This window comes from Protopterus annectens, chromosome 6.part0, assembly GCF_019279795.1.
Source record: "Protopterus annectens isolate FY-2018-M chromosome 6.part0, PAN1.0, whole genome shotgun sequence".
Taxonomy (NCBI): Eukaryota; Metazoa; Chordata; order Ceratodontiformes; family Protopteridae; genus Protopterus; species Protopterus annectens.
Window position 1 is genome coordinate 1953022506 of NC_056737.1, and position 27161 is coordinate 1953049666.

The following is a 27161-nucleotide window of genomic DNA, read 5'->3' on the forward strand; positions in this document are numbered from 1 at the left end:
AGGAAAGAAAAAGAAGAAAGCAAAAGGAAGATGAAAGGAAGGAAAACTCAAAGGGGAATACAATGGGAAAGAAAAGAAAAAGAAGAAAGCAAAAGGGAGACGAAAGGAAGGAAAACTCAAAGGGGAATACAATGGGAAAGAAAAGAAAAAGAAGAAAGCAAAAGGGAGATGAAAGGAAGGAAAACTCAAAGGGGAACACAATGGGAAAGGAAAGAAAAAGAAGAAAGCAAAAGGGAGACGAAAGGAAGGAAAACTCAAAGGGGAATACAATGGGAAAGGAAAGAAAAAGAAAGCAAAAGGGAGATGAAAGGAAGGAAAACACAATGGGGCAATGGGAAAGGAAAGAAAAAAAGTAGGGGAAAATAAAAGGTGTGTTGGCTTCAGCAGCAGAAAGACAGACTGTCTATACAGAAGCAGTCATTTGTTCAGACATATGCCCTATTGGAGGTATTTGTCCCAGCCCCTACAACTACAGTGCCATAGATCTGTAGAATATTATTTTTAATATGTATATTTTGCATACCTTCCTACTAAACACTGGCAAATATTTTACTTCATGATGCTTTTATGTGGCCAAACAAAAAACCTGGGTTCTGGGTTGAAACACATGACTAAATTTCTAGGAGGATGGAGGCTGTTGAGATAATTAAGTATAATTACCCTCAATCTAAACTATATGGAAAATCCTGTTGCTGTGAAGAGTAAAATAAATGTTGTGAATGTTGTTGCCCTTCCTTTTACATTGTGTCACTAAATACAATGTTTAGTAACAGCAGAGCGAACAGATTTAAGCTGCAGCACAACAGAATTAAAAGTGATATTGCAAGTGAGAAAGAATATGATTAAGATATGTACATCGCAATGATATTTGTCACAGAGAATAACTTCTAAGTAAAGAAAACCTGAGACTTGCTCATATGTATAATATTCCCAGTTAACCTGTGATTTCAGATAGCACATACAGTTTTGCAGCTCCTTCTGTTACTCATTTTGTATTGGGTAAGTGTATAAATAGAAAGGGGATCAGATGTATTACACACTCATTTTTGGCAAAACAGACATTACTGCACTAAAACAAAGCACTGAAGTTTGCGATTTGTGACTATCAGCTGCCATAGTAAGATGAAACTATACGTCTGGCACATAGCATGAGTCAGGGTGAACAAGCCTTGCTTAGTATCTAGTATGAGAAAGAACGTCAGTGCGTTGAGACTGGTCCAGTGATAACTCATACATTATCAGAAGTAATGTTGTTCAGATGCATTAAATCTCAATTCCACAAAGTAATCAAATATTTCACTTTACTTCATTTAACCTAGCAAGATAAATGAAGCGCAGGATTATGGACCGTAACATTACAGAAAAAACTGTATATATGAAGTATGAATATTTATTAATTACAGATTAAAGCAAATTCTGCATCAGGCATGCAAATGTATTACTTTTTCAGATTTGTTTTAATACCAATATATTCAAGAACATAACAACTGTTAACCTCTAAACTGAATTCATGGACATGAGTATTATAGTAAATGATAATTAACTAATCAGGCTTATTTTTTACTTGAATCTTGTTAAATGCACTGAACCTTTCATACTACTGCTGCATAATGTATTATAGGTATTTTCATAATTAGGAAAAAATAACAAATGGAGGAAGAGGTAAAACAGGAAGAAAGAAGGAAAATCGAAAAGAAGAGGAAGGAAAAGGAAAGGAAAAGGAAAAAAAAAAACGTTTATCCAGCATTTGAGTAAAGTTGGTAAACCTGCAATGTTAAAAGTAGGGAATATGAAGAAAAGATTGCAAAATGTTCTATCCGGTATACAATCTAATGTAATGTTAAAAAAATGTAAAAATATTTTGGGGGATAGTGTGCTATGATGATGAAGGTTAGCATTAATTGCAGTTTGGTTTCGTAATGGGCAGATCTTGCCTACTCAACCTGGCGGACTTCTTTGAGAAGGTAACCAAAGCAATGGATGAGGTAAAATGGTTCACACTGCCTACCTTGACCTGGCCAAGGCATCTGCCACAATATCCCACTTGGGCATTGTTGATAGACTCAAGAGGTTAGGTACAAACTCATATGTCACCTGGTGGATATCCAACTGTCTCACAGACAGGACCCAGGAACTTAGGTCTGGGGAGTTTACCTCTACAAAGAGGACAGTCACAAGTGGAGCCCCTCAGGGAACAGTCCTAGGACTGCTCCTTTTTGGCATTTACTTCTCTGAAGTCAAGGCAAGTGTCAGTGGTCTCTGGCTGAATAAATTTGCAGATGATTGCAAATTAGGAGCTGTTATTGAATCCCACACTGACACAAATGTTCTCCAGGAGAGGCTGACACAGACAGACAACAGGTGTAAGACCCATGCACTAAAACCAAATGGCAGGAAATATATAAAAGTTACGTTTGGGAAGTCATCCACCCCTGGTAACTATAATACTAACAAAATACTCCTTATAGTTGACCCAGCAGTCAGGGATTTAGGGACACACACATAGATAGTAATCTAGCCTTTGACCATCATGTATCTACAGTAGTGAGGAAATTATTCTATGTTGTGCAACTTATAAATAAAGGTATGGCATCTCAGTCCAAAGAAGTCATTGTTCTGCTGTATTCGGCATTCATCAGACCTATCATTGAGTACAATGTTCTCTTTGGTATGTACCTAATCAGCCATATCCAACAACTGGATAATCCACAGAGGTTCCTCACTAAAAGAATACAGGGCATAAGTAAAATTTCCTATGCAGACAGCCTCAAAGTCATATTCCTGTATTCTGTCTCCTACAGGCTGTTGAGGGGAGCTATATGCCTGGCATACAGGGCATTGTCAGACCTCACTCTGATGGACCTCCTGCATACATACAAAACAAACAGCACCAGAATTACCTGCTCTAAAAACATAAACCTTACTTGTGATATAAATAGGACCTGCTGGAGAGACAGGTATGAATCTGAAAGATTACTCATCTATGGAAAATGCTCCTCATCAATGTGAAGCAGAGTTACTCCCTAAACCAATCCAAGTGCAACTTGAATAACTGAATGGGGAACAGGAAGTCCATCCCTGATTCGGCACCTACATTTCTAATGGACACAGGCCACCTGTAAATGGTTCATCTCCTAGGCCACTGTTTGTAAATGTTTAATCTCCCAAACCCCTTCTTACACTTATGAAGGATATCAGAACTTGTCAGAGATTTTGGATACATGGTTAGGCTTAAAAAGGCCCTTGTCATTAGCCTAGTAAACACCTGTGAACCCATTAACATATATGCATGCAGTGTATGAATTATATAAAAATAAAGCAAAACTTACTACTAAAGCTAATGCAATACTTTTTTAAGAAACTCAACAAAGGGTGTATAGCAGTAAGAACTTTATAATGAGGATTGTATGAAATATAGGTAACTGTGGGCACATTATAACCACTCTGTCTAAATGTGATGAGTAAATCTTTTTCCAACTGTATTCCTGTTGGATTGATGATCTAGTTGCATTTTAATGAATGGTAACTACAAAATATGTTGGGTGACAAGATGGATGAAGTCACTAAGGGAAAGAAATGAAAAAAAAAGAAAAAGTATCAAATGTTCAACAGTACCAAAATCTAGAAATACAACATTGACAAAACATTAGTTTTGTAATCTAATTATCCAATAAGACTCACTGGCATCTTTTGTTAATTCCGTGTAATTGTATATCTCCAGTAAGTGGAGAATGGAAATGGTGAAATCTGCTATTCCAGATAAGCACTTTTTCCCAACGAGATGGACTTCCTCAGATCTATTTTTTTCAAATAGGCTATCAGCTTTATCAATACTCTAGAAATGTGGTTGAAAAACTAGATCAAGGTATTTTTAAAGCTGATCTGGTGGTAGTACAGGTGTTTGGCTTGTTTAATTGATTTCAAATAGCTCATGACTGGAGATGCGGAGTGCTGTATGAGGGAAATAGAAGACAATAATCTATTAAGGTATCCTTAATGGTAACTTGGTACTGAGGTCACAATTTGAACAAAATAACTGGTGGCCAAAATGAATCATTGTGATGGGAGTTAAGGGGGGGTTACCGGTTGATACTCTATTGAGGAATGATCCCTATTTTAGCCATCTAGAAGGGAGGTGGTCATATACAATACCATTTTTAGGGAACTGTACACTGAAAAAGAATTATACAAAAGTATGAAGCTAGCAAAATATAGATACTTATTGTTTATCATTGTGTATTAAAGAAAGAAAAAGAAGAAACGTGGATACAAGAGGAAGAAAGGAGAAAAATATACATGATATAATGTTAGACAAATTAACAAAGATTGTATAATGAATAACGCACTTTCACAGAAAGACATGAAACATTGTTAATATGACCATAAAATATGAAAGAGAATCATTTGAATAAAGAGATGATGAAACTGGATCAAAGATTGCGTACAACATATTAAAGGAATGGAATAGACTATAGAGGGGGAGAAGAAGAAGATTACATTGTAGTTTTCCTTTGATCTTTTTTGTACGTTTTTCAATTCAAATAGTATCTAGTTATGAAACCTCAGTAAAATAATATACATCCTTCAATTTTTAAACACATTTTAATGGTAACAAATACAGTACAAGTAAGAAAAGAGCACCTTAAAATAATTTGTCTAATCCACATATTCTTGACTTTTCTGCAGTAGGATAAAGGGAAACAAACAGCAATATTCAGGGGTCTGTGTTTGGTAAACAGGTAGAGGTTCATCTTTGATAAATAGGGAGATTAATTAGACATGGTTGTAGTCATGACTGTATATAAAATGTGTGAAATATCTAAAATTATTTTTGATGACTCCTTTAATATAATTATTTGCATTCTCAGATATAAAACTATAATTGTCTGTAATTTTTGTAGAAATTATTATACTGGAATTCTAACATAACTTAAAATATAAATGGCATGGACAGTGGGCAGAAAAGATGTGTTTTAGCTAAAACATTTCCATTAAACTAACAGGTATAGTATTCTTGCATGAGAGTCATTTTTCTCTCTTTTTGGCAAGAAGCATATACTTGGAGAGAAAACTGTACAGTCAGTAATTGTTTCACACTTCAGCATTTTATCCTTCTAGACCTCTTTAGCAGTACAGTCAATGTATTCCCAGCTGCTCAGTTAGCAACACAGTTGTTCCTGATCTGTGACATATAGCCTCTGTTTGGTATATGACAGAGGACTGCTATACAACCGCACTCTAATAAAGGAACTAAAGCTGTGAAATTTCACATTTTTGATTCTAGTGTCCCAGCAGTCCACAGAAGAACAAATATCTATTTGCAGTGAAGAAAAACAACTGTTTCTATTGTAAAGCTGGCACAAAAGCTATCTGCAAGTATATTAGCAATAGCTTTATAGCCAAAGAGGGTAATACCATGACTTTTTTCTTTATCAAAATAACTTGCTCCCCTGCTTATGTCTTTATTTAATATGTCACCTGTTAAGTAACTAGCAAATGAAAACTGTTAGCCATGAACACAGTTCAAAAAGGTAGCACAGTTGGCTTGCTTAGTCATTGCAGTCCTCTCAGTTTTGCTCCTACTGTGGGAAAATGCTTTAAAAGGTAGCTCTTGAAACTGACAAGCAAGGATATGAACTGTAGTGCATATATTGACTTACTGCAGCACAAGATCATAAAAAAGAGATCCACACTTATCAATTTATCACACTTTTATGAACCTGTATGTAAGGCAATTAACTATTTAAAGCATTTGACTATCTCGCATTATATTATTATTCAGTCACTAATTGACTTGAAATTATTTTCCTTTTGTTATTATTATTATTATCATCATTATCCAGATCACATGCTGGTTAGAGAATCAATATTGCAGGTTGGTATCCAATGGCCTTATTTTAAATGGTCAGTCAAGTTGTTGTTAGGTGTTCCTCAGGGTTTTTTACTGGTCCAGTTCAGTTTAATATAGGGTTTTCCTTTATCCCAACTCATAAATCTTTTGGCACAGCTGTCAGTGATATTAAGACTGGTACTTTTATGTCTGACTTAGAAGATTGTTCAACAAATACCTGACCTCGATAAAAGGATCAGTGACAAGAGGCTGAATATTAATTTCAGTAAGTGCCATGTCATCGCTCATAATTTCTATGGGGAAATACCCTATAGTGTAAAGTTGTCAAGTATAAGGAGTTGGATATTAGAATTACCAAAACCATTACGTTTAAGGTAAATAAAAACATTGTCAAAAAAATAAAACATTATGTATTAATGGGTTAATTTTGAAAAAAAAATGTGTCTAAATGTTCTCCTGATTCTGTTGTTAAACTGTTTACATCTTATGTCAGACCATTACTGGAGTTTAACTCTACCTTATACTAAATTTGATCTTTTAAGTTTAGAAAATGTTCAGAGAAGGTTAACTAACAGAACTGCTATAAGGAACTGTTTTACCCGAACAAACTGAGGCAAACTGGTTTATTCTGAACTAGGTATTTTTGGCTTACAGGAAAACTCATGCTTGTTTTTAAGAGCTACCCTTGAGTAGTATTCCTTGGCTAGCTTCTGTTAATCACGTTGAGCCAGCACTGCAGGACAAACCTTTGTCAGTGAAACCTCCGCTAGTGTTACTGATATTGGTTTCTTATAATCCACTGACCATTCCTCTCAACCTCTTAAAGCAAAAAATCTGGACAAAACCATATATAAAAGTGGGACAAAGGCCCAAAAATAGGAACAATTTTTAAATATTGCTCTTACAGACTTACAAAGATGATAGAATAACAGGTTTTGCATTAGCATGAATTTTCTGAAGGGTATGAAGTCTGAAACTCAAATGTCTGTCATTATTTTCTATCTTCAATCTTTACTAATTTGCCACTAATTTGTCAGAAAACTACAATTTTATGAAAAATGGACCAAAAATATGAGGCAAAAATCTGGACAGTCTGGGAAAATCTGTACAGTTGAAAGGTATGTGGTACTGACAGTAATTTCATACTAAGGAGATTAGCAAAGGCTGAGCACTATTGTCAAGTTTCACAAATCTCTTTAAAGGTGATAGCGTCTGTGAGGCTCATTATCATTTGAAAAAAATGTTCAAATATTTATGTTAACATGTTTTCTGGAGGACATTTCTATCATCAGCATTTCTTTTGTCTGGTTGTCATCTTCTCTAACTTTTTGCACTCCATCCTCAGGAGATTTACCTCTTATGTCCCTACTTTTTTCTTCTAACAGATAAGCCACAGGAGCTAGTAGCCTTCTAACAAACATCTTAAACAGATTAACAAGAATACAGTCAAGTTTTGGTGTTGCCTGCCTTTAAACAGATGGCATGCTGCACAGCTCTCAATGAATGAGGGAAAAAATCTCAACAGAATCAGGGACAAATCCAGAAATAATCAGGGACAGTTGAGAGATATGGCATACTGTATGTAAAAAGTCTTAAGCATTAGTAATATTTCACAAGCATTCTTAATTACTGTGGAAAGAAACATGACCTTTCCAGACCAGCATAGGTATGTTTATAATGTGGGAAAATATACAAAATTATTAGATTTCAAACAAAACGTTCTGCTCAAACACTGATGTCTACTAGTGTGATTGTAAAGGCACATTAATATTGTGTCTTTATTTTTATTTATTTATTTCAGTCTGATGACTAGGGAAGTCCACTGGGCCAAGAAGAACCTGCTTTCAGTGGAGGCCTGGGGAGAAAAGCTCCATAGGCAATACAACAAAAGTATACAAAATTCATAGACAATTATAAACATGAATATCACGCATAATATATACATTTTTAGAGAGTGGAATAGACTGCAATTGAGGAAATGCATTTGAAACAGAGTAGCAGTAATGTCAGTGGACAAAACATTCTACATTGAGTCTGTAACTAATTAAACATTTGGAGAATTAAGGATTTCTATATTTAAGAAATAAATGAAGACAGAAAACAGGTGCATCTAGTAGAGAGTAGAAAAACATGTAGGAAGAAATGCCAGTGTTACAGAGTATCTATAAATATTCATTCCAAATTACATTCAGACTAGGTATTGTGGAGTACGTTAACAGAAAAGTGACAGTTTCACCATTTCAGAAGTACAAATCGCTAGCGAAGTAGAGTATGGGAGCAGAAAGCAGTTCTGCAGTGGAGTTAGTAATTTAGAAGAGTGGTAGATTGTTGGTGGTGAGTAGACACTGGACTGCTGAAATGGATGTTTCTTTAAGAACTTTTATTCCCTAGGCCTCTGTTGAAAATGCAGGCAATGGCCAGTCACAAACTCACAGTTAACAGCTGCATATAAAAATACAAATCTGCAGAATTTCTAACCAAAATCTGTTGATATTCACACCAAACTAGTGGAAGTAAAGAAAAGCTTTGTAATTCAATTGGAGCTTTCATGGATTCCATCCCAGATGTATTAGTTACAAGAAGAAGTGAACATGTCAAGCCAACACCAGCTTTGCATGCTCTGGACCAATAACACAACCGATTCCACCTGCCATGGGACACATGTTGGCAATGAAAACAGTAGGTGCTGTTGGGAAATTCACACCAAAGAAACTAGCAATGAAAAGTAAGAAGAGACATATTTTATGAATAAGTTAACCACTTGTAGCCGGATAAATGTATTCCTAGCTAGAAAACAAAATGCTATTAATATTTTTTTTACATTTTTACAGCTGTAGATATCTCACCTAGCTTACTAACTCTATCGTCTATTCTTACATTACAGACTTATTCTATTTGTCTTCTACCATTGTATCTGACCATATCATTGCAGATTGCATTCAGCTCTGTTGATGGGTACAATTAGTAAGGTAGACTTTCTTCTACAGGTGAAGGTGAAAATGCTTAAAAATGCAAAACTGTCAACTTTAAGTATCCTTGAGTTATCAGTATTACTCTGAATGACAATGGGAGTCTTTTATGTGATACTTCTCCGTACATGACAGGTGTTTATCTCATACAATTTGGTGTTGTTTAATCTAAAGAATTACATTTAAATCATTCTTACTGCATTTACATATTTCACTGCACAATATAATATCTCGCTTTGTTTAATGATTGTGACAATCTTATTCTTTGAGTGTAAAGCTAATAATCTGCATTGTTACGGAGGCAATATGGTTTCAAATAACACTACTATTTCTGTATATTACTATCAAGATATTCACTTTATGAAACTTATAGCAATTATGGCAGCAAGAAATAGTAATGGCTACTGCCACCTTAATTATTATCCAGAGATTTTTAAATGTCGAAACTAAATTAAAACTGCAACAATTGTTTATTTTGCCTTTTTATGTTAATAGTCTACCTTTGTTTTCTTTCTAATTGCTTTTCCTATGTCATAAATATCTTGTATCTCCAATTCCACATTATTGAGGAAAAATAAATAAATACATACATAAAATAATTTTTAAAACGTTTACAGTTGTTTCTTGTATGTTAACTACATAAGAGCACTGACGTCTGTTTTCAGAAGTATTTTTAGAGTTTTGTTCTAATTATTTGACTTGCTTAGCAACAAACGGAATTCAAATGCAGGCCAAGAAAATGAAAGTGAGGTTTGAAAGCTATAATTCATTCACAGCTCATTAATTAAAAAAACTGCACCATAGTGACAGCTAAGTTTTATGTAGTTTAAATCGGTGACTGTGTCAATTTAATTATGTTCACGTTTTGTTAAATCTGTGTTATCATGAAAAGAAAACTCAGCCTTGCTGCTCATATCTGTATGACTGACAACTTGAAAGTAGAATAAGTATTTTTAAATTAGTCAGTAATGTGCTGAACCATTTTTTTTTTACATTAATACTGCAGCAGCTGTGTATGAAGTGAAAACTTGCTATGGAAATTTAAGAAGGAAATGCCTCTGACAAATTCAGTAACTGTGAACAGAGTTAAAAAAATGACATTATTCATTTGTATTTAGCATGCTACTTCCACTGGCTGACCAATAGAGACTGATAGAAAAATTTACTAATCAGGGTCTACCTCACAAAAGTATGACTGATTGCTACATGAACAAAAATGGTCTTCAATAAAGGTGCACACAATCTCACTTTCCAAAGCAGGCACCTTATTTGTTTCATCTCAAATTGGTCACACTAAAATTATTAGCATTACCAATGTGCCAGTAGGCTGCTGCTAAACTGATTCTCCCAGATTCCTTGCTAAGATCCATGAAGCAACATTGTTTCCTGCACTACAGGTTACAAGCAAAAAAGCAAGTGGGACTGAAACAATCAAGAGTCATCGCTGTCAGGAGCCTGCAATAAAACACAGCCTTTAAGTTACGGTAACTAAAGCAATTATATCTTATAAACTGTAACAGTTATTGGGAGATTAAATTGAAGATTTCCTAGAATACACTTGTGAATCTTGCCCTTGAACTGAATCCACTTCAAGCTCAGTCTTGCTATAATACTTGAGTTAGCTGTCACAGTAAGGTAAGAACTGTCATTTGTGTGTATTTGTGTGTGTGGGTGTGTGTCAAGCTCTCATAATCAAACATAATGCAAATGGGTCTAGAACCTACTCCCTTTGAATAGGAGAAATACCCAAGCTCTTGGGTTACTATTGAAAGGAAAATCACATAAAACATTTCCAGAGAACATATGTGACTTTAATGTACTTTGCATACCCACATCCAGTTCTTGACTTTAGTCCCAGAAGCATTTGTTTCTTCAGTACTTAGAGATATCGAGGACCAAAATAAGCATTCAGTGCAGCTCTCATATATAAAACATATTAAGCCCATGTATTATTTATATACTGCAAAGGGGTACGTATCACTTCACCTAAAACTCATTTCACCTAAATTCATTTCACCGAAACCAAATCACCTAAAGTTCATTTCACCTAAAACTCATTTCACTGACAAGTAGTACAATAAGGCAAGTCAAAGGCATATGTCCTTTTCCCCACTGTAGTGCAATCCTGATGTTAGTAAATGTAGTTAGGGGGAGTGTGGGGGATGCAGCCCCCCACATTGGGGGGTGTCGGGGGTGTAGCTCCTCACCTAGTTGGCTTTTACCAAATTATGTAAAACAAAAACAGACACCATAAAACCAAAGTAAGTGGAGAAGTACGCCCCCCACACACCCCAATGTGGGGGGGGGGCTGCACACCCCAACTCTAAATATACTAACACCAGGATCGCACAACAGAGGGAAAAAGGACATATACTATTGAACTGCTTTAGAGTAACACTTGTCAGTGAAATGAGTTTTAGGTGAAATTAACTTTAGGTGATTTGGTCTTGGTGAAATGAGTTTTAGGTGAAGTGATACGTACCCACTGCAAAGACATTTAAAAAATTGTGCCAATATTAAGTAGGAAGATAATTACAGAAAAAACTGATTGAAACAGCTTTCACCATTTGTTGCACTCTTTCTGCTTTCATATTCCATTAAAATAAGGAAAAATGAAATCTTAGAGAAAGAAATTACTACTGCTATTTACTTTTTTGAATGCTGGAGAATTAATTTAGACCTGTCTGCCCAAAATGTACTATATCTCAAATCCTTATGTTTAGTAATTTCTGTAATTCAACAACACTTTCAACTTGAAATTCGTATTCATACCAAATGTCAGATTTATTCACCCTACTGGCAAAGTGAACTTCCACTTATGGAAAAAATGACATCCATCTTCTTTCATCACAATTTTTCCTTATGGATCACAATACGATTCCCTCAGTCCATGTAATCAAGTATGCAATGAGTCATTTAGCATGGATGGAAAACAGCTGTCATCATCTATATTCAAAGGACAGAACCTTTGCAATCTATCACGGGGAGGGAGTGCATATGGTCTTGGCCTAGGTATGCATCTTTCATCAGCTATGGCTTCAGTCTTCCATTATAGTTAAGGTGCAGCCTTCACCATCCATCCCCCTAAGGGTGCACCATTGCTCCTGCAATATTTTAGGGTTATGGTATTGACTATCTGGATGTCTTTCAAAAATGCAATAGCCTTACAATAGAATAAGATATGTGGCTGTCTGGGCTCTTCCAATTTTGTCTGTATGCTATTTCCCCATGTGATCTTCACGATTAATTATGTACGTTACAGGTCTTCATTGTGGAGTAGTATCTGCTAATCCAAAATGGTGGCAGGTGGTTGCCAAATATGTCTTTGGTGTCATTCTTATGCTATTCTTGCTCAACTCTCTGAGTGTTAGATTTCTTCTGTCAGCATTTACTTTAATATCTGTTTTGAGTACTGCAAGTCTGGATACATTGATCTGGAATATTAGATTGTAAAGTGCCTGACTACCTGACTAATTTAGGTTAAAAAAAATATTTCAAACTGTTCTTCTGGTAAGTCATTTTAAGAATTTGTAAAAATCCAAAAGTAGGCATTTCACTTTTGGCTTGACTGGCTGGCCCTATTTACCATTTGGGAAAATCAACCTTTTCAGCCTGTAACAATGAATGTAGAACACTGATCCTAATCCTTAATTAGGACTTTAACAATATGTGAAATGTTATAACCCTCTAGTCTTTGCTGTTTTGTCTTTTGGACTCTGAGGCTGGTCCTATTTTGGGAAGACCAGCCATGTGAGTCTGAAATGTAGAATGCAGAAGAACATAATACTGCTACTGGGGCCATCTTGGTGGTAAATTTGCATTTGTGTGTTTTGACATTTCTTTATATTGTCTTTGAGTTGTCTTGCATTGCCATACTGCTCTTAAATTATGACTTCAGATACAGATCTTGGACTTTGTGTTTCTAATCAATAACTCGAGTTGTCAATGTTATGTTCTACGGCTCCTGACATTTTATGAATCTGCTTTTTATGACGGCTGTTACACTACTGCTACTGCGCAATGATGCTGCAACGTATTTAGCACTTGGACTGAATATGATCCATTGTCTTCCCTCTTGGAATGCCACATTGGCTATTTTCCTGTCATGGCATCATGGATAAGAAAACTGTAAGGACTACGACATGGGGAATGCAACACTGGCTATTTCCCTGTCTTGGCATCATGGATAAGAAAACTGTAAGGACTATGGCATGGTTCAGCAGCAAAGGTTTCTGAGTTTTGATCCTAATTTGGATTGTTTGTTTTTCCATATATTGCATTAAATGTCTCGATGTTACTGGTTTCTTAGTGGATATGAGTTTCATTTTATTGCTTTGCAAAGAACTGTTCTTTACTCATAGGGGGAAATTCATTAAAGGTGCTGTGATGTGTAAACTGTTGTGTACACATCACTGAAAACTTTTTAAATTTAGGAAAAACCCTAATGTAGTGCTGTACAGTGCTCTGGCATAAAGATGTGCAGAATCGTGCAAGGCTGGTTCTTTGGCCATGATATATGTTAATGAGGCAGTCTAGTGCAGATGCATATGATAATCTGCTATGTTCTCAATCTCCCAGAACTTCCTCCAAGAAGGCATCTATATGCTGAGATATTCAAGAAATCATTTAGTTGTGTAGATCTGCATAGCTGGCCCCTACACACTGTGGTATAGAACACAGCCAAAATGCTGTTCTCATCTTCCAAGACTGAAAGTAGGGTGGTCATTGTGGTTTGGGCAATACTAGCCACCAGGGATTACCATAAACTCAAGTGTCATAATGGCACCTATATCAATATGGGAATTGGAGTGTGTGGAGAACCACTAGCCACCAGAGATTTCTCTAAACTTAAGTGCCATAATGGTACTTAGAGTAGTATGGGGATCATGGTTTGGGGGAGCCAGAACCACCAGGGATCACTTTAAGCTTAAGTACCATAATGCTACCTATAACAGTACAGGGATCAAGGAGATGGAGTGGGGTAGGGGGAACCACTAGCCACCAGGGATCACTCCAAACTTGAGTGCCATAATGGTACTTACAGTAGTATGGTGATTATTTATTTATTTATTATTTTATTTTATATTTATTTACTGGGAAAGTTTGACTGGACACAGATCCTTTTTCAGTGGAGGCCCAGAGAGAAAAGCTCCACTTGTACTTAATAAGTCAAACAATAATATGCAACACTATGAAATAACACATAATAATCCAAAAGAATACAAAGCAATATAACAATGTACAACATTATGAAATAACACAAATAATACAAAAGAATATTAAGCAATACAAAACAGAAAAAAATATTACATGAGGAAATAATAATGATTTGCAAAAATGTCATGGATTACAAGTACCGATTTTGGAATACCAATGTGGTTATAGTAATTAAATAACATTTTGATCTGTGATGTAAACAAGCCAGTTGGTGACAGAGAAAATGTACTAATCATAGCGCTTATGACAGATAGATCTGCTGGAATACCATACAGAAGGAAGTTACAGCTTCAGACGCATAGTGAAGACATTTATGTGGAATTACTAGTTTAGGTGGCAGCAGAATTGGGCTATCATGCACAGCTGCAGGGACAGAGCCAGGAGTTTGAAAGATGAGTTTTTAGAAGCTTTTGAATTGTGGCATTGAGGGGTTGGAAGTAAGAGAGGTTGGATGTTTGCTCCTTAATTTTGAAATGTAGTATGAAAATAGTGATTCACTGGCTGCATTGTTTACTTAGCAGACATGTAGAAGGGATTTGTTGGAAGAGCGGAGGTATCTATGGGAGTTGTATGGTTGTAAAAGGTTTTATGGAGAGCAGGAGTTTTATCGGGGTGATGAAGGATTTTGTGAGTGAAGATTAGTTGATTAAAGTGTAGTAGTTGTGGAAGTTCAAGCCAATTTAGTTGTCTGAGAGATGTGCAGTGATAAGATTTGTATAAAGCACCTGTTGCAAATTTGGCTTTTTTATTGTAGCAAGATTCAAGTTAGGCAAGGTCAGCATTACAGAGGTTTGTAAGTATTGAGCAGGGATATAAGAGAGCAGATAGGATGTTTGTTCAGGCAATAGTGGATTTTGTGTTGTTAGTTAGGAATTTATTGTTCCTGTAGAGGAGACCAAGTTTCTTGTGGACTTTTTTAATAGTTTGGGCAATATGTATATCATATTTGAAATTGTTGATTTCTACACCTAGCAGTTTGGTGTGGGTTGTTGGGATAATGATGGTTTTATTTTTGGATAAGATGCTGAAATGTGGGGAGGGGATTTTATCTGGGGGGTTACCTGGATAGAAGATAAGTTTTGTTTTGTTGGGGTTAAGGATGAACTGGGAGTTAGTGAACTGATTTTCAGCCAATAGAAAAGATTCCTGCGTGTAACTGAGGAGTACTTTAGCACTAGCCACCAGGGAGTACTATAAAATATTGTGCACTAACCAAACTTATGCTAGTGTGGGGATTTGGGAGACAACTCATAAACAGTGAGAAGGACTGTGGCATGTGTGTGCTTGTTTGTATTTGAAGGCGTACTTGTGTGTATGTGAATGTGACTCGGGGGGGGGGGGGGATGCAATGATCTGCATGTCATGGTAGTAACTGCAATTCAGAAACATGCACATTTGCTGATAATGAGGTTGTACCTTATCACAGCTAACATTAATACTATATCTTAAGAGCAGGGCCATACACCTCTAACTAAACACTTTTGTGTATCCTAGGGAGAGTGTTTCTGCACTGAGCATATTTTTACAGCTGCAATATTCTAAACTGATCATTACATTTCACTGATGCTTATGTAAAAGTGGTTAGGCTTAAACACCCTACTGAAGTAACAATTCCTGATCTTGAAACAATTTGCATGGCTATTATCTGTCAGGTTGATAGTCTCTTGCTCACATCTGTTAGTCATTACTAAATCTTCTGGTTGAGTCATCATTCATGTTCCAAAATTAATTCCTTATTACTGTCTCATGACAGGAGCAGTACCTGGCTCTTGACCTTGAAAATCTTGAGTTCTTGATTCATATAACTATGGACATAATGTAAATGATTAAGTAGACACTTTAAAACCTTAAACTAAGAACATTTCTTTCAGGTGGTAAGGCTTGCTGCTTCCACCTATGTGGATGACTTCAACACCTATTCACCTAACTTATACTGCTAATCCATAGACTGTACAGCTCATGGAAGTGTGTATAACCATCCGCAAAGCTGTACAGTCCTGCTGTTTATTAATACGGAAAGTTCCTGATCATTGACCTAATGTCCCTGCTCAAATGAGAAGTGATCTCCTAGTTTATGACCACAAAGTGTGACTCTTTTTTAATAAGTTTAGGTAGTACTTTATTTTCCAGCTTATGAACAAAATTGCTGGTATCAAAGCAGTCATTGCATGCATTCTGTTTTGGCATGTGAATAAAAAAATATCTGATTTGTGCAGTAGGGCTCTTGATAAGACCCCAGAAACTCAAAGAATTCATAAAACTTTGCACAAACTTTTTTGTTAAATAATCTGACTGAATGAGAGCAAATGTGAAATATTGATGTAATTTTGCATTGTGAGCATTTTGAATTATTCTAACATGAACTAAGGCTGGTTCTAATTACAAATCATATCAAGCAAACCAGTTCTTGAAAATAATGCCCATAACAGTGCAGGGCTCTTTTCATATGTGGTTGATTCCATACATACAGCCTCTGGACGTTTGCACTTGGCATCAACATTAAACAGAAACATAGTCAATGGATAGAGCTGTAGTGTCAATAAGAATACTTATATGACAGTGTACCCTCCCCCCTTTACAAGGGCTGCTTGTTCTAGCAAACTTTGGACCACTTGACATATTTATTTATTTTTATTTATTTATATATTTATTGACATTTGATTGCAGGGAAAGTCCAAATGGACAGGAGCCTATTTTCAGAGAAAACTAGGGGAAAAAGCTCTAAAGTATTAAAAAAAAAAATTTAAGAACAATATTTTTACAGTTTTTAAAAATAATACAAAAAATAATTACAGTTTAAATAATTTTACCAAATTAAACATAATATGAAAACATTGGTTAAGAAGAGATGCAAGTTATATGACAATGATTTAATACTTAGAGAAATTTTAGCCAGTTTATAGAGAAATTAAAAGTGAGTTAGTATAATACAAACAGGGATTGCAATATGAAGTATGAGAAAAGTAGGCTTATGGTGCATTTAGAAATAAAGCCAGGTGGAGAAAGTGGTAGAAGTAAGGAAGTGAGTGAAGATGGAGTAAGGAGATGCATGAAGAGGTATTTGTTCACATTTAGGGATGTAGTTTATCCTGATGCTGAGCAAGAACAGACACAGCTTTTGGCTAGAAAGTATTTCAGAATGTTTTTTAAGGATGGGAGGGAGGGTATTGTCCTGATGGATACAGATAAGGAGCTCCAGGCCTCAGCAACATGGTACGAGTACAAACCATGCCCAGCAGATTTGACAGATTTGTGGACAGACAGATGTTTTTGGTCACTGGATCATAATGACCAACTGGGAACATAGTTGTGTTTTGCACTGGACAAGCAGATGAGTTCTGGATAATTTTATAGGTGGTAAGAAGCTGTGCATATGTTAGTTGATGGGGTAGTTTTAATGAATTTAGTCTTTTTAGTGCTATACAGTGGTGGGTTCTGAAAGAGGTATTTGCTGCAAATTTAGTAGCTTTGTTACAGCATTGTTCAAGTTTTGATTTTTGTGGTGCCTGAAGTTTAGAAAGGATGGGAGCACAACAAAAATTTGTGTGGAGGAGATGAGTAGTGCCAAGTATCACACTTTTTGATGATTTTTTTCTTATACAATTTTGTATATGCAGGTTGAATTTAAGATTATCATCCCTAATAATTTGCTATGAGAAGTGACCTCAACAGCTGTATCATCAAGACAGTACTTTAAATGTTCTTTCATGAGGGATTTGGGGAAAAAAGTAGCATTTTTTTTTTAATGGATGAGCATGAGTTGTGAGTTCCAAAGCCATATTTCAATGTCTGTTAAACCTTTCTGATTCATTTTTTGGAGGTGTATCATGTTGCCAGATGTCAAATGAGTGTGGAGTCATCTGCGCACTGTTTTGTGGATGTGCAGAGGGTGTTGGCGAGAATTTTAAAGAGGAGGAATACAAGGTTTGAGTCTTTTGATAAACCAGTGGTGACTGGGATGTATGGAAAGAAGGTGGAGTGCCATTTTACTGGCTAATACTTATTGGATAGGCAGCTTTTGAAGCATAGAACAATGGGCTGAGAGAGACCAAATGATGATATTTGAAGTAGACGTTTATTGTGACAAACTGTGTCAAAGGCTTTTGACAAGTCTAGAAATAAGGAAGTGACTAGTTTGCTTGCTGTTATCTCTAGCTTTACTGACAGTACTGATATAGGTGACAAGTGCAGTACTAGTACTATGGGAAGGATGGAAGCCATGTTGCATGGTGGATAGCAGTTTTTCCTGCAGGAGATAGTTTAGCAATTATTTCTGAATACATTGTCAAGTACTTTGGAAAGGAGGATAGCATTAAAATAGGTCTAAAGTTAGTAATGTCTGTTGAATTTCCTCCTTTGTGCACAGGATAATATGTGACTTTTCCAGAAAGAAGGGACATGGTATTCCTGGATTAAACTATTTATAAGGAATGAGACAGGGTAGGCAATGCTATTGGCTTCTATTTTAAGTTACTCACTTGGATGGCCATCAGCTGAAGTAGACCATGGTTTGAGTTTGTCTATGTGCAGTTTTATATAGGATGAGGGCTCAGGTTTGAAGGTGAAAGTGAATGAAGGGATATGTGGCTGCTGGGTAAGGATAGGATTAGATGTTGGGGAATCCTTCATTAGACATATGACAATGTTTATGAAAAAAGAGTTTTTAAGACAGATATATGATTCAAGTCCTTGCTAAATCTTCAACTGGATCTTCCAAATCCAGAAACCCCGCAGGACAACAGTCAGTTTCTAAATTGAACTTCACAGAATGTACCTACCAATTTGATGTGTAGCTTTTTTGTCCTAGTTGTAACTGTACAATATGACAAGTAAGTTACTATTGGCCACCTTTTGCATCAGTCTATTCATCTCACAAGCTTTCCAAAGAAAAGGGAGTCATTTGACAACAAAGGTAGGTAGCCCAAAATCACACCATCACTGTAGAAACCCTGAAGGAATTTGGGAGTTCACATCAGATGACCCTTCCTACGTCCTAGGAGTTCTAGTACAGGCAACCTAATACAGGAAAGGCATTCAAAACAGCTTCCATCCTAACAAACTCATGATAATGGCAAATGCCAGAACTGCTTCTGGGCTGTGGGTATCCTGGCTGATCCCCCTTCTAACAGGGACAAAGTACAGATCACTACCTGAGAAGGGAATAGGCCCCCTAAAGACATTCCACAGGATGCCACCTCCTGCTCAGAAAAAGGGAAGAAGATGGATAACCTGAAACCCACAGAATTGAGAAAAAGCTCCACACCAAGAAGAGGGGGAAGAGCAGAAGCATCTTCTTATCCTTGTATGAAGCAACACAGCTCCCACCACCTGACAGTCAGTATACTTTAAGTCTGATCCCTCTTCCACCACAGAAACCGGCCGGGGAGCAAAACACTGCAGCAGATTGGGGAGGCCACCAGAGAGGTCTCTAAGGAGATGCAAGTGTCAGCTCCATTGAAAAATGGATAGCTATGCCTTCCCCCAATAGTGTTAACTGAAGAGAAGGAGGTTAGCCCAGAAACCTTGAAGACATGCTAGCCATTGGGGAAGGAACCAGTGCTGGTCACTTAGCACTCTGATTAATGTACCTGAACTCTTATTCCTCCTAGGAGATTGATATATATGCTGATGGGGAAGGAGAATTCTCATTATAGAATGGGAGCTACCCAGTAACAAAGATGGCACCAAACCAGGACTAAAACCCAGACCTGAAGTCCTCAATTATGTCAAGGGAAGAACCCATTAAAAGTCCCTGCAGATATCTGCCAGATGTGCCCTACATCAGTTATGCACTTTAGACGAACACTAAAAAAGTAACATCTAGCAGTATGGCAGTACCCATACTAAAGAGAAAATACTGCTGACAAATTCAGGACGACTCTCCACAGTGGACACTGTCCTGTCCACAAGAGAACTTGTAACCTGTACAGATGAGATGAATAGTTGAGAGCCCTAAGCCCCAATGTGTCAAAACAGTACACTTTCTTTCCAGCCATAATCCTCCTCTCAGGTCACCTTATTCCCTGTTTTATAGCTGCACAGGGCCCAAGAAAAATCACTGGTAGCACTGATTACTTCCTGCAATCAAAGAAATGAAAGCCTTATGATGAAGAAACAAAGGTGTAACTCAGCACAATGGAGGACAATACATAAAACCCACCCTTCTACAGACACTTACGACAGTGTGTGTCCAAGCTTGCATGATATCAGAAAAGGTGCACTCCAACTGCAAGATGATCAAAGAGCTCAGTGGTTATACTAGATAAAAACAAGGGCCAAAGAACCATGAGATGTCCCTAAAGGACATTTCATTCCAGTTTAATCTAGAGAAACTCTGGGACTGCAAAGCTTTATCAGTGAAAGAAGTGAAGATAGTACCCAGGGTACCAACCTGGGAGGAAGCCCAAATCCCTGATTTTGTGACTTTGGCCCCTAAATCATGCCAGAAATTGGGCCATTGTATATTTAGTACTGGTGCAAGCAATGACTCATGTCAGCTGAATCCAGTGTGAGGTCATGCATGCACCAAGCCTGGAATGTGAAGGGGAGTGATCTGTACTGGGCTGGTGACTGATAGCAAGCCAAAATCATTGTGGGTGAAATAATTCACCTGCAGCACAGGTGTGTGCCAAGAGCTGCTGCATTTCTTGGCAAAAGCATACACCATGGTGACCAGTCGAGATGAACTCAGGAGGATTGTCCTAAGAGAAGATGACACAGCTGTAAGGACCTCTGACCCATGAATCGGCAAGTGGAACATCCACAAATGTTCCTTACAAAAAGAATACAGCCTCAAAGCCCTGTCCCTTTACTCAGTATCATACAGGATTCTGAGAGGTGATCTTTGCTTTTCAGACAAAGCATCACTGGACCCTGTTTTGATGAACCATTTGCACACCCACAAAATAAACAACATCAGAACTACTAAATTAAAAGACCTAAATGTTGCTTACTACATAAATAGGACATGTTGGAGAGATAGATATGTTTCTCAGAGAATTCCCATTCTTTGGAACAGGCTTCACATCCATGTGAAGAAGCTTTCCTCCTCATCCCTATCTAAGTACAAACTGAACCAAAGGAGGAGTAATCAGAAATTCACCCCTGGTCTGGTGCTTATGTCTCTGATCGACAGAGGCAGTCAGTAAATCATCCACTATATAAAATAGATGTGTGGGCCACATTTGGGTTGTAAAGCCAGGTTTGTAAGAGGGCTAGTGGTTGTTAGCCTAGTATACACCTATGAATCTATGAACTGATGACTCAAGAGTACCTGTATTGGGATCATACTGGGATGAAAAGGAACCAAAACAATGATCCAGAGGCAAGGTGGCTGGAAAGCTCTAGGATATACTCCCTATCTCCAGACCACAAGTACTCTGTAGACACATAGAAATAGAACAGAATCAAATCCATGCAAGTGAGCCATGGGAGACCTGAGGGACTGCAAGCCACAAGGACTCTCTTCTTGTATAAAATGTCCACAGAAAATACTTCAACTAAAATGACAGAAAAACTCCAACACTATCTTCTGTGCATCAGGTGGTACTCTTCTACCAGACCTTCAATGAGCCTGTCTTACTTTTCTTCTCAAAGGTAGAAATATCCCATTCAAAACAAAGAGTATGTGAGCACAGGAAGTTTAGATTGATGACAGAAAATAACTTTGAGAAATAAGAGGTTTACAGTCAGTATGTGACATCACAAATTTTATAGTCAAAGGCTTGTGTCTCTCCCTGTGCTTGGGAACTTCCAGTAGAAAATGCTGAATGCTGGTGCTGAAGAAAACAATCCCAGCTATAAGAACCACTAAGGAATATGCCAAAAATTAGAATATTCTCTTAATACAAACTTACATAAAATGTTTGCATTAATGTACCCTAAGGAAGTTTCAAAATAGACAAGCTACAGTGATCAACACTCATTACCTGCTCTGTGTACTTGCTGTCATCAACAGGCATCACCAATACTAACTAAGATTCAGAAATTGATGAAAGGAACACATACGGTACAGTTCATATTTTAAAAGTTAAATAACAGTAAAAAAGGTGAAAGAGATATAAGGGTTCCAGTATGACAGCAGCTAGGTACAGAAACACCGGAGCAAGACTGCCAGTTGCCATATTTAAACGGATCACCTACAGAACACCAACAGCCCAAAACACCATCACCCATATGGCTGACGCCATATGGTTGACACTCATAATATCGACAGCGCCAGAACTTCACAAAAAAGGTAAATAAAATTTCCTTTTTTGTGCTAGCAGGAGGGCTCCATCCCTCTGCACCCCCCCCCCACCATGGGGGCTCCGCCCCCACCCCGTACCTTTAATATACTAACTCCGAGATCGCACTACAGTGCAAGAATGGAAATTTTTCCATTCCGCACTTTTGGGACATGGCGTTTCCCCATTTTTGATACTCTGAACGTCGACCGTATGGTGTCGGCCATATGGGTGTTGACGTTGTGAGCTGTCGGCATTCTGTATGGGACCCATTTAAACAAGGCAGCTGAAAGTGCATTGCAAAATATCATATAAATTTTATGCTTTACAAATGTGCACACAAAAGGTTACAATGTATGCATGTACTCAGTATGGGGGAGTACTCCTATGTATTAAACACTCTTTGAACTTTTTCTTTTTTATTTAATTATTTAACATGAAGCTGAAACAATGCTCACCTAATGTTAAAACCTTGGTCCCTGTATTACAGCTTGACTTAAACATATAAACACACACATACGCACACACACACACACACACACACACACACACACACACACACACACACACACACACACACACGCATGCACGCACACACGCGCACACACACACACACACACACACACACACACACATACACACACACAAAGACATCATTTTGTCATTAGAGCTAACACCCCTGCACTTTCCCACATGAAGAAGTAGAAGACCTACCCCACTTATTTATGCCAACTCAGAAAACATTGTACCTCAGAGTTAGCAGAATATCTTCTTTCAGTCTTAAAGCTAGCTTTGTTTTTCTTTGTATAGAATCCAAACTTTGTGATGACTTTCAAACAAATATTTAATGAAGCCTCATTTTGTGAATGACATTTCTACAGTAAGACTTATCTTTTTGATCTATCCTACTTATGTGCACCAAGTTTTGTTTTAAAGCACTGGACATCCTACATATACAAGAAAACTATTGGAAAATACCAGGAAATTTATAATTTTATTCTTCAGCAAGCATGACTCCCCTTGTAACTATCACACTGACAACATTCCCATGAAAATGTATCCTTTAGTCAAGGATCTGGGAACCTATGCCAACAATGAAATGTTATTTGATTACAATGAATCCACTACTGTAAGAAAGTCCTTTTTCAGTGATCAGCTTATATCTAACTGGATGGCATCCAGGTCCAGGGATCTAATCATTTCATTGTGCTTGGTACTCATTAGGATGATCATTGAGTATAACGCCCCTTTCAGTCTGTACTTTTCCAAACACATATCACAATTAGAACAACCACAGTGTTTCCTCAGTAAGAAACTCAAGGACATAAACCATAACACTGTGCAGACTGTATTAAAGACTTCTACTTATTACTGGTTTCATACAGGCTTATGACAGATGATGTCTATCTCATGCATAAAGCTTCAACAGACCCTATCCTGTCAAGCATGTTGATGGGACAGGCATTTATCAGACAGAATTCTACTTCATATAAAGCAAAATACTACTGCTACTCTACTGAAATGTAATTTGGATGGAAGGATGGGTAACAGCAAATTCACTTAGGGATTACCACCCTTGTCCCTCATTGAGAGGCTCAACATGTAAATGCTCCAGAAACATCCGTGTTCCCACTTCTGGGCAATTTGAACACACAATATAAGGACTAAAAATACTAGGGAAACGTAAAGCTGGACTTCTTAAGATCCTTGCAGATTAATAGCTTTGTAAGTACCAATGAACTTATGAAACTATGTTGAATTAAGTCTGCTGAGATCTTTGTTGCCACTGATGGATTGGCACCTTCTTTATTGCTTTTACAGTAGTACTTCCATTCTATACTTCATTTAAAATTAAACACGTTATTCATTTTTCTGCAGCAAAAATTATGTCACATTCTGGAAATACTTACCCTGGAACTGCAAAGGATCCCTGCACCTTTAAATTTGCAGAACAATTTTTCCAGACACAATATCGAGCGAATATAGTCTGCAAAGAATTTTTGAAAGAAAAATACACCTGTTATCCTAATCCCAGTCATGCAATACACAATGCTCAACACTTTGTGTAAGAATGAATAAAAGCTTGACTTCTAGGTACATTATAAAACTTGTAAACTATTGTCAAAGTATCATCTCTATGAATTAAATAACACTGACATTTACTAGTCACATCTTAGTCCTCAGAAAGAAAGTATGGTTCCAGGTGACATGTTCTCCCTTTAGTGAATAGTGCTCTAATTGAGTGTGTTACATATGAATTTTTTTTTCTGTTTTGCTGAGTAGGTTAATTAGGAACATGTACAGAAAAACATTTTACAAAAGCATCCTAAACTATGGTATCATGGGGAGTTGCAAATTCAGCCCAAAAAAATTGTTGTTCTTCTTCTTTCGGCTTTTCCCGGTTAGGGGTCGCCACAGTGGAACTCCGGTCCGCTAATGATTGGCAGTAGATTTTTACAGTGCCAAGGTGCCAGCTCAATGCCCAACCTTCAATGAAGGCACGCCCATTCTACGCATGTCATTTGAATGCCACTCAACCACGGGGAGGACACGCAGGCTCTACACAGAAGGCACTCCAGCCGAGAATCAAACGGGAGAACCTTTTGCTGTGAGGCAGCAATGCTACCGCTGCACCACCGCGGCTTAGCAAATTCATCCCAAAAAGTAATGTTCACTAATCTCATAGATTCCTGTAGCTGTTCCTTACAAAGTTACTAATATTAATATATAAGTTATTTTGCACCTTGGGAAATGCAAAGTTTATTAGACAATCTTCTTCTTTCAGCTTTTCCTGGTTAGGGGTCGCCACAGCAGATCACCTGTCCGCTTATGATTGGCAGTGGAGTTTTACGGTGTCGAGTTGCCAGCCCGGCGCCCAACCTTCCACAGAAGGCACACACATGCACTCACTCACACCTAGGGCCAATTTAGAGTGTCCAATCCACCTACAACATGTCTTTGGGATGTGGAAGGAAACCGGAGCACACAGAGGAAACCCACGCGACCACAGGTAGGACATGCAGACTCCGCACAGAAGGCACCCTAGCCGAGGATCGAACCAGAGAACCTCTTGCTGTGAGGCAACAATGCTAACATTAACAATGAATCATAGATAGATGCAACCCATAAAATAATGCACTTCATCTTATTTAAAGTACCTACAAACAGGAAAGAGCTTTTAAGAGTCTTTGGATTCTCTTCGGTTAGATTCAGAACAGAAAAAGTTTCAAATAAAGACAACACACAAAAAAACATGCATTTAAGAGAACATGTACAGAAATGTGAAAGGATGGTGGCCCAACAATTTCACTGGGGGCACACAGCAGAGACAGATTTAGTGAGGAAGTCTATCCAAAACAGACTGGGCTCAGCATATGAAAATAGCTGATAGCCAACTTATCTGCAAAATTTTATGTATCAGATAAAATCTTAAAGAAAAGAATAACACTGTTACAAAAGAGGTTGCACAGCACTGGGAAGCAGTAAAGAATCAGATATGACACTAAAGGTCCAAGTAATAGAAACGATATTTGAGAAATAAGGAAATAACTGAAGTGTGGTGTGGAACTTTTTTGTTCACTGTTAAAATGCATTTTTACCAATCATCCCCTAAACTTTAATATTGTTACTTTGGCATTTCACATGTATGTGGGGGGATAGAGAACCTAGGAGCTAAAACCTGAGAATGTGAGGGGAGCATTTAGCATGCCTCCACCTGCAAGCACAAAATCACAGTTGAAAAACATTGGTGAAACCATAATACCACTTTGGAACTGCTCAATAACCATTCCATATTGTGAGTATAACAATTACTACTTAATAAATAACTTTTCTAGTGATGTAAAGCTACATTGCTAAGTTGCCATTTCACTCAGATTTGAGAGATGATCATATGGTCAAGGTGATTTGCTTTAACCAGTTCTAGGTCATCGTAAATGTTAACACCACATCAATTTGAACCTAAATGAACAGTGTGACTCACTTGTGGCACTTCAAGTATATGCTGTTAACACTGTAAAGACTTATTCCTGCATTTTATTTACATATCCAATATATTTAAGGTTTTAGAAAACTAGCTTTATATCACATAAATTTGCAGGATCTCAACAGGAAAAGTCATCAATTAAAAAAAAAAAAAAAAAAACACTCACTTTCCTATACATGAAAAAGTAAATACATTTGAAAGTGCTGCAAACCACGCAATACTCCAGTACGGGAGTTATGTTCCCATCATACCACAATACTCCAATATGGGGGTCATGTTCCCATCATACCACAATACTCCAATATGTGGGTTATGCTCCCATCATACCTCTTCAGCTTTCCTATTCTCACTCGGAGATCACATGCCCCTAGGAAACAAAGTAATGTCCCTTTCTCAAAAAAGTGCAACCTTGCAATGGTAACTATTGGCCGGATTCCAGTAAACATTTTTTTTTTCATTTTTAGGAAACTATATTTTCTAGATACCACTGGAAAGCAAATGTTCCTTCTTTTAAAACATGCCTGCAGAAAAATGGAGGATGCAATAGTTACAAATATTAGCTGGGATACAAGAGTGATGATCCCTCAGATACCAAATGTAATAACAAATGACTTGGAGAAATTAAAAATGGAGAGGGAGCACAAAATGGGTGGATGTTCTACTATGAGTCATTGGGGATACAGCACACAGGAGCACTACATGACAGGCTCACCATGATATGCTGATGTTGCAGTCCAGCAACATATACAGGCCAAGAAATAGACCTCTGGGAGAAAAACTAAATCTGCCAAAACAATACAGTTACAGAGTCTATATATGTTATTTTATAGGTGTTTTGAGCAATCATTGTTTCGCTATCTTGGGTATTTTGAGAAATCTCTACACAGTGTAGTTCAAATTATATACAAATATGT

General features: G+C 37.3%; 1 protein-coding gene across 1 annotated transcript in view; it reads right to left on the reverse strand.

The window, feature by feature from the left end:
- ITGA4 (integrin subunit alpha 4) overlaps positions 1–27161 on the reverse strand; it is a 1222769-nt gene that overhangs the window by 353866 nt on the left and 841742 nt on the right. Inside the window, exon 17 of the mRNA XM_044075262.1 lies at positions 24173–24249. Coding sequence (XP_043931197.1) covers positions 24173–24249 — 77 coding nt within the window. The remainder of the gene's footprint in view (positions 1–24172; positions 24250–27161) is intronic.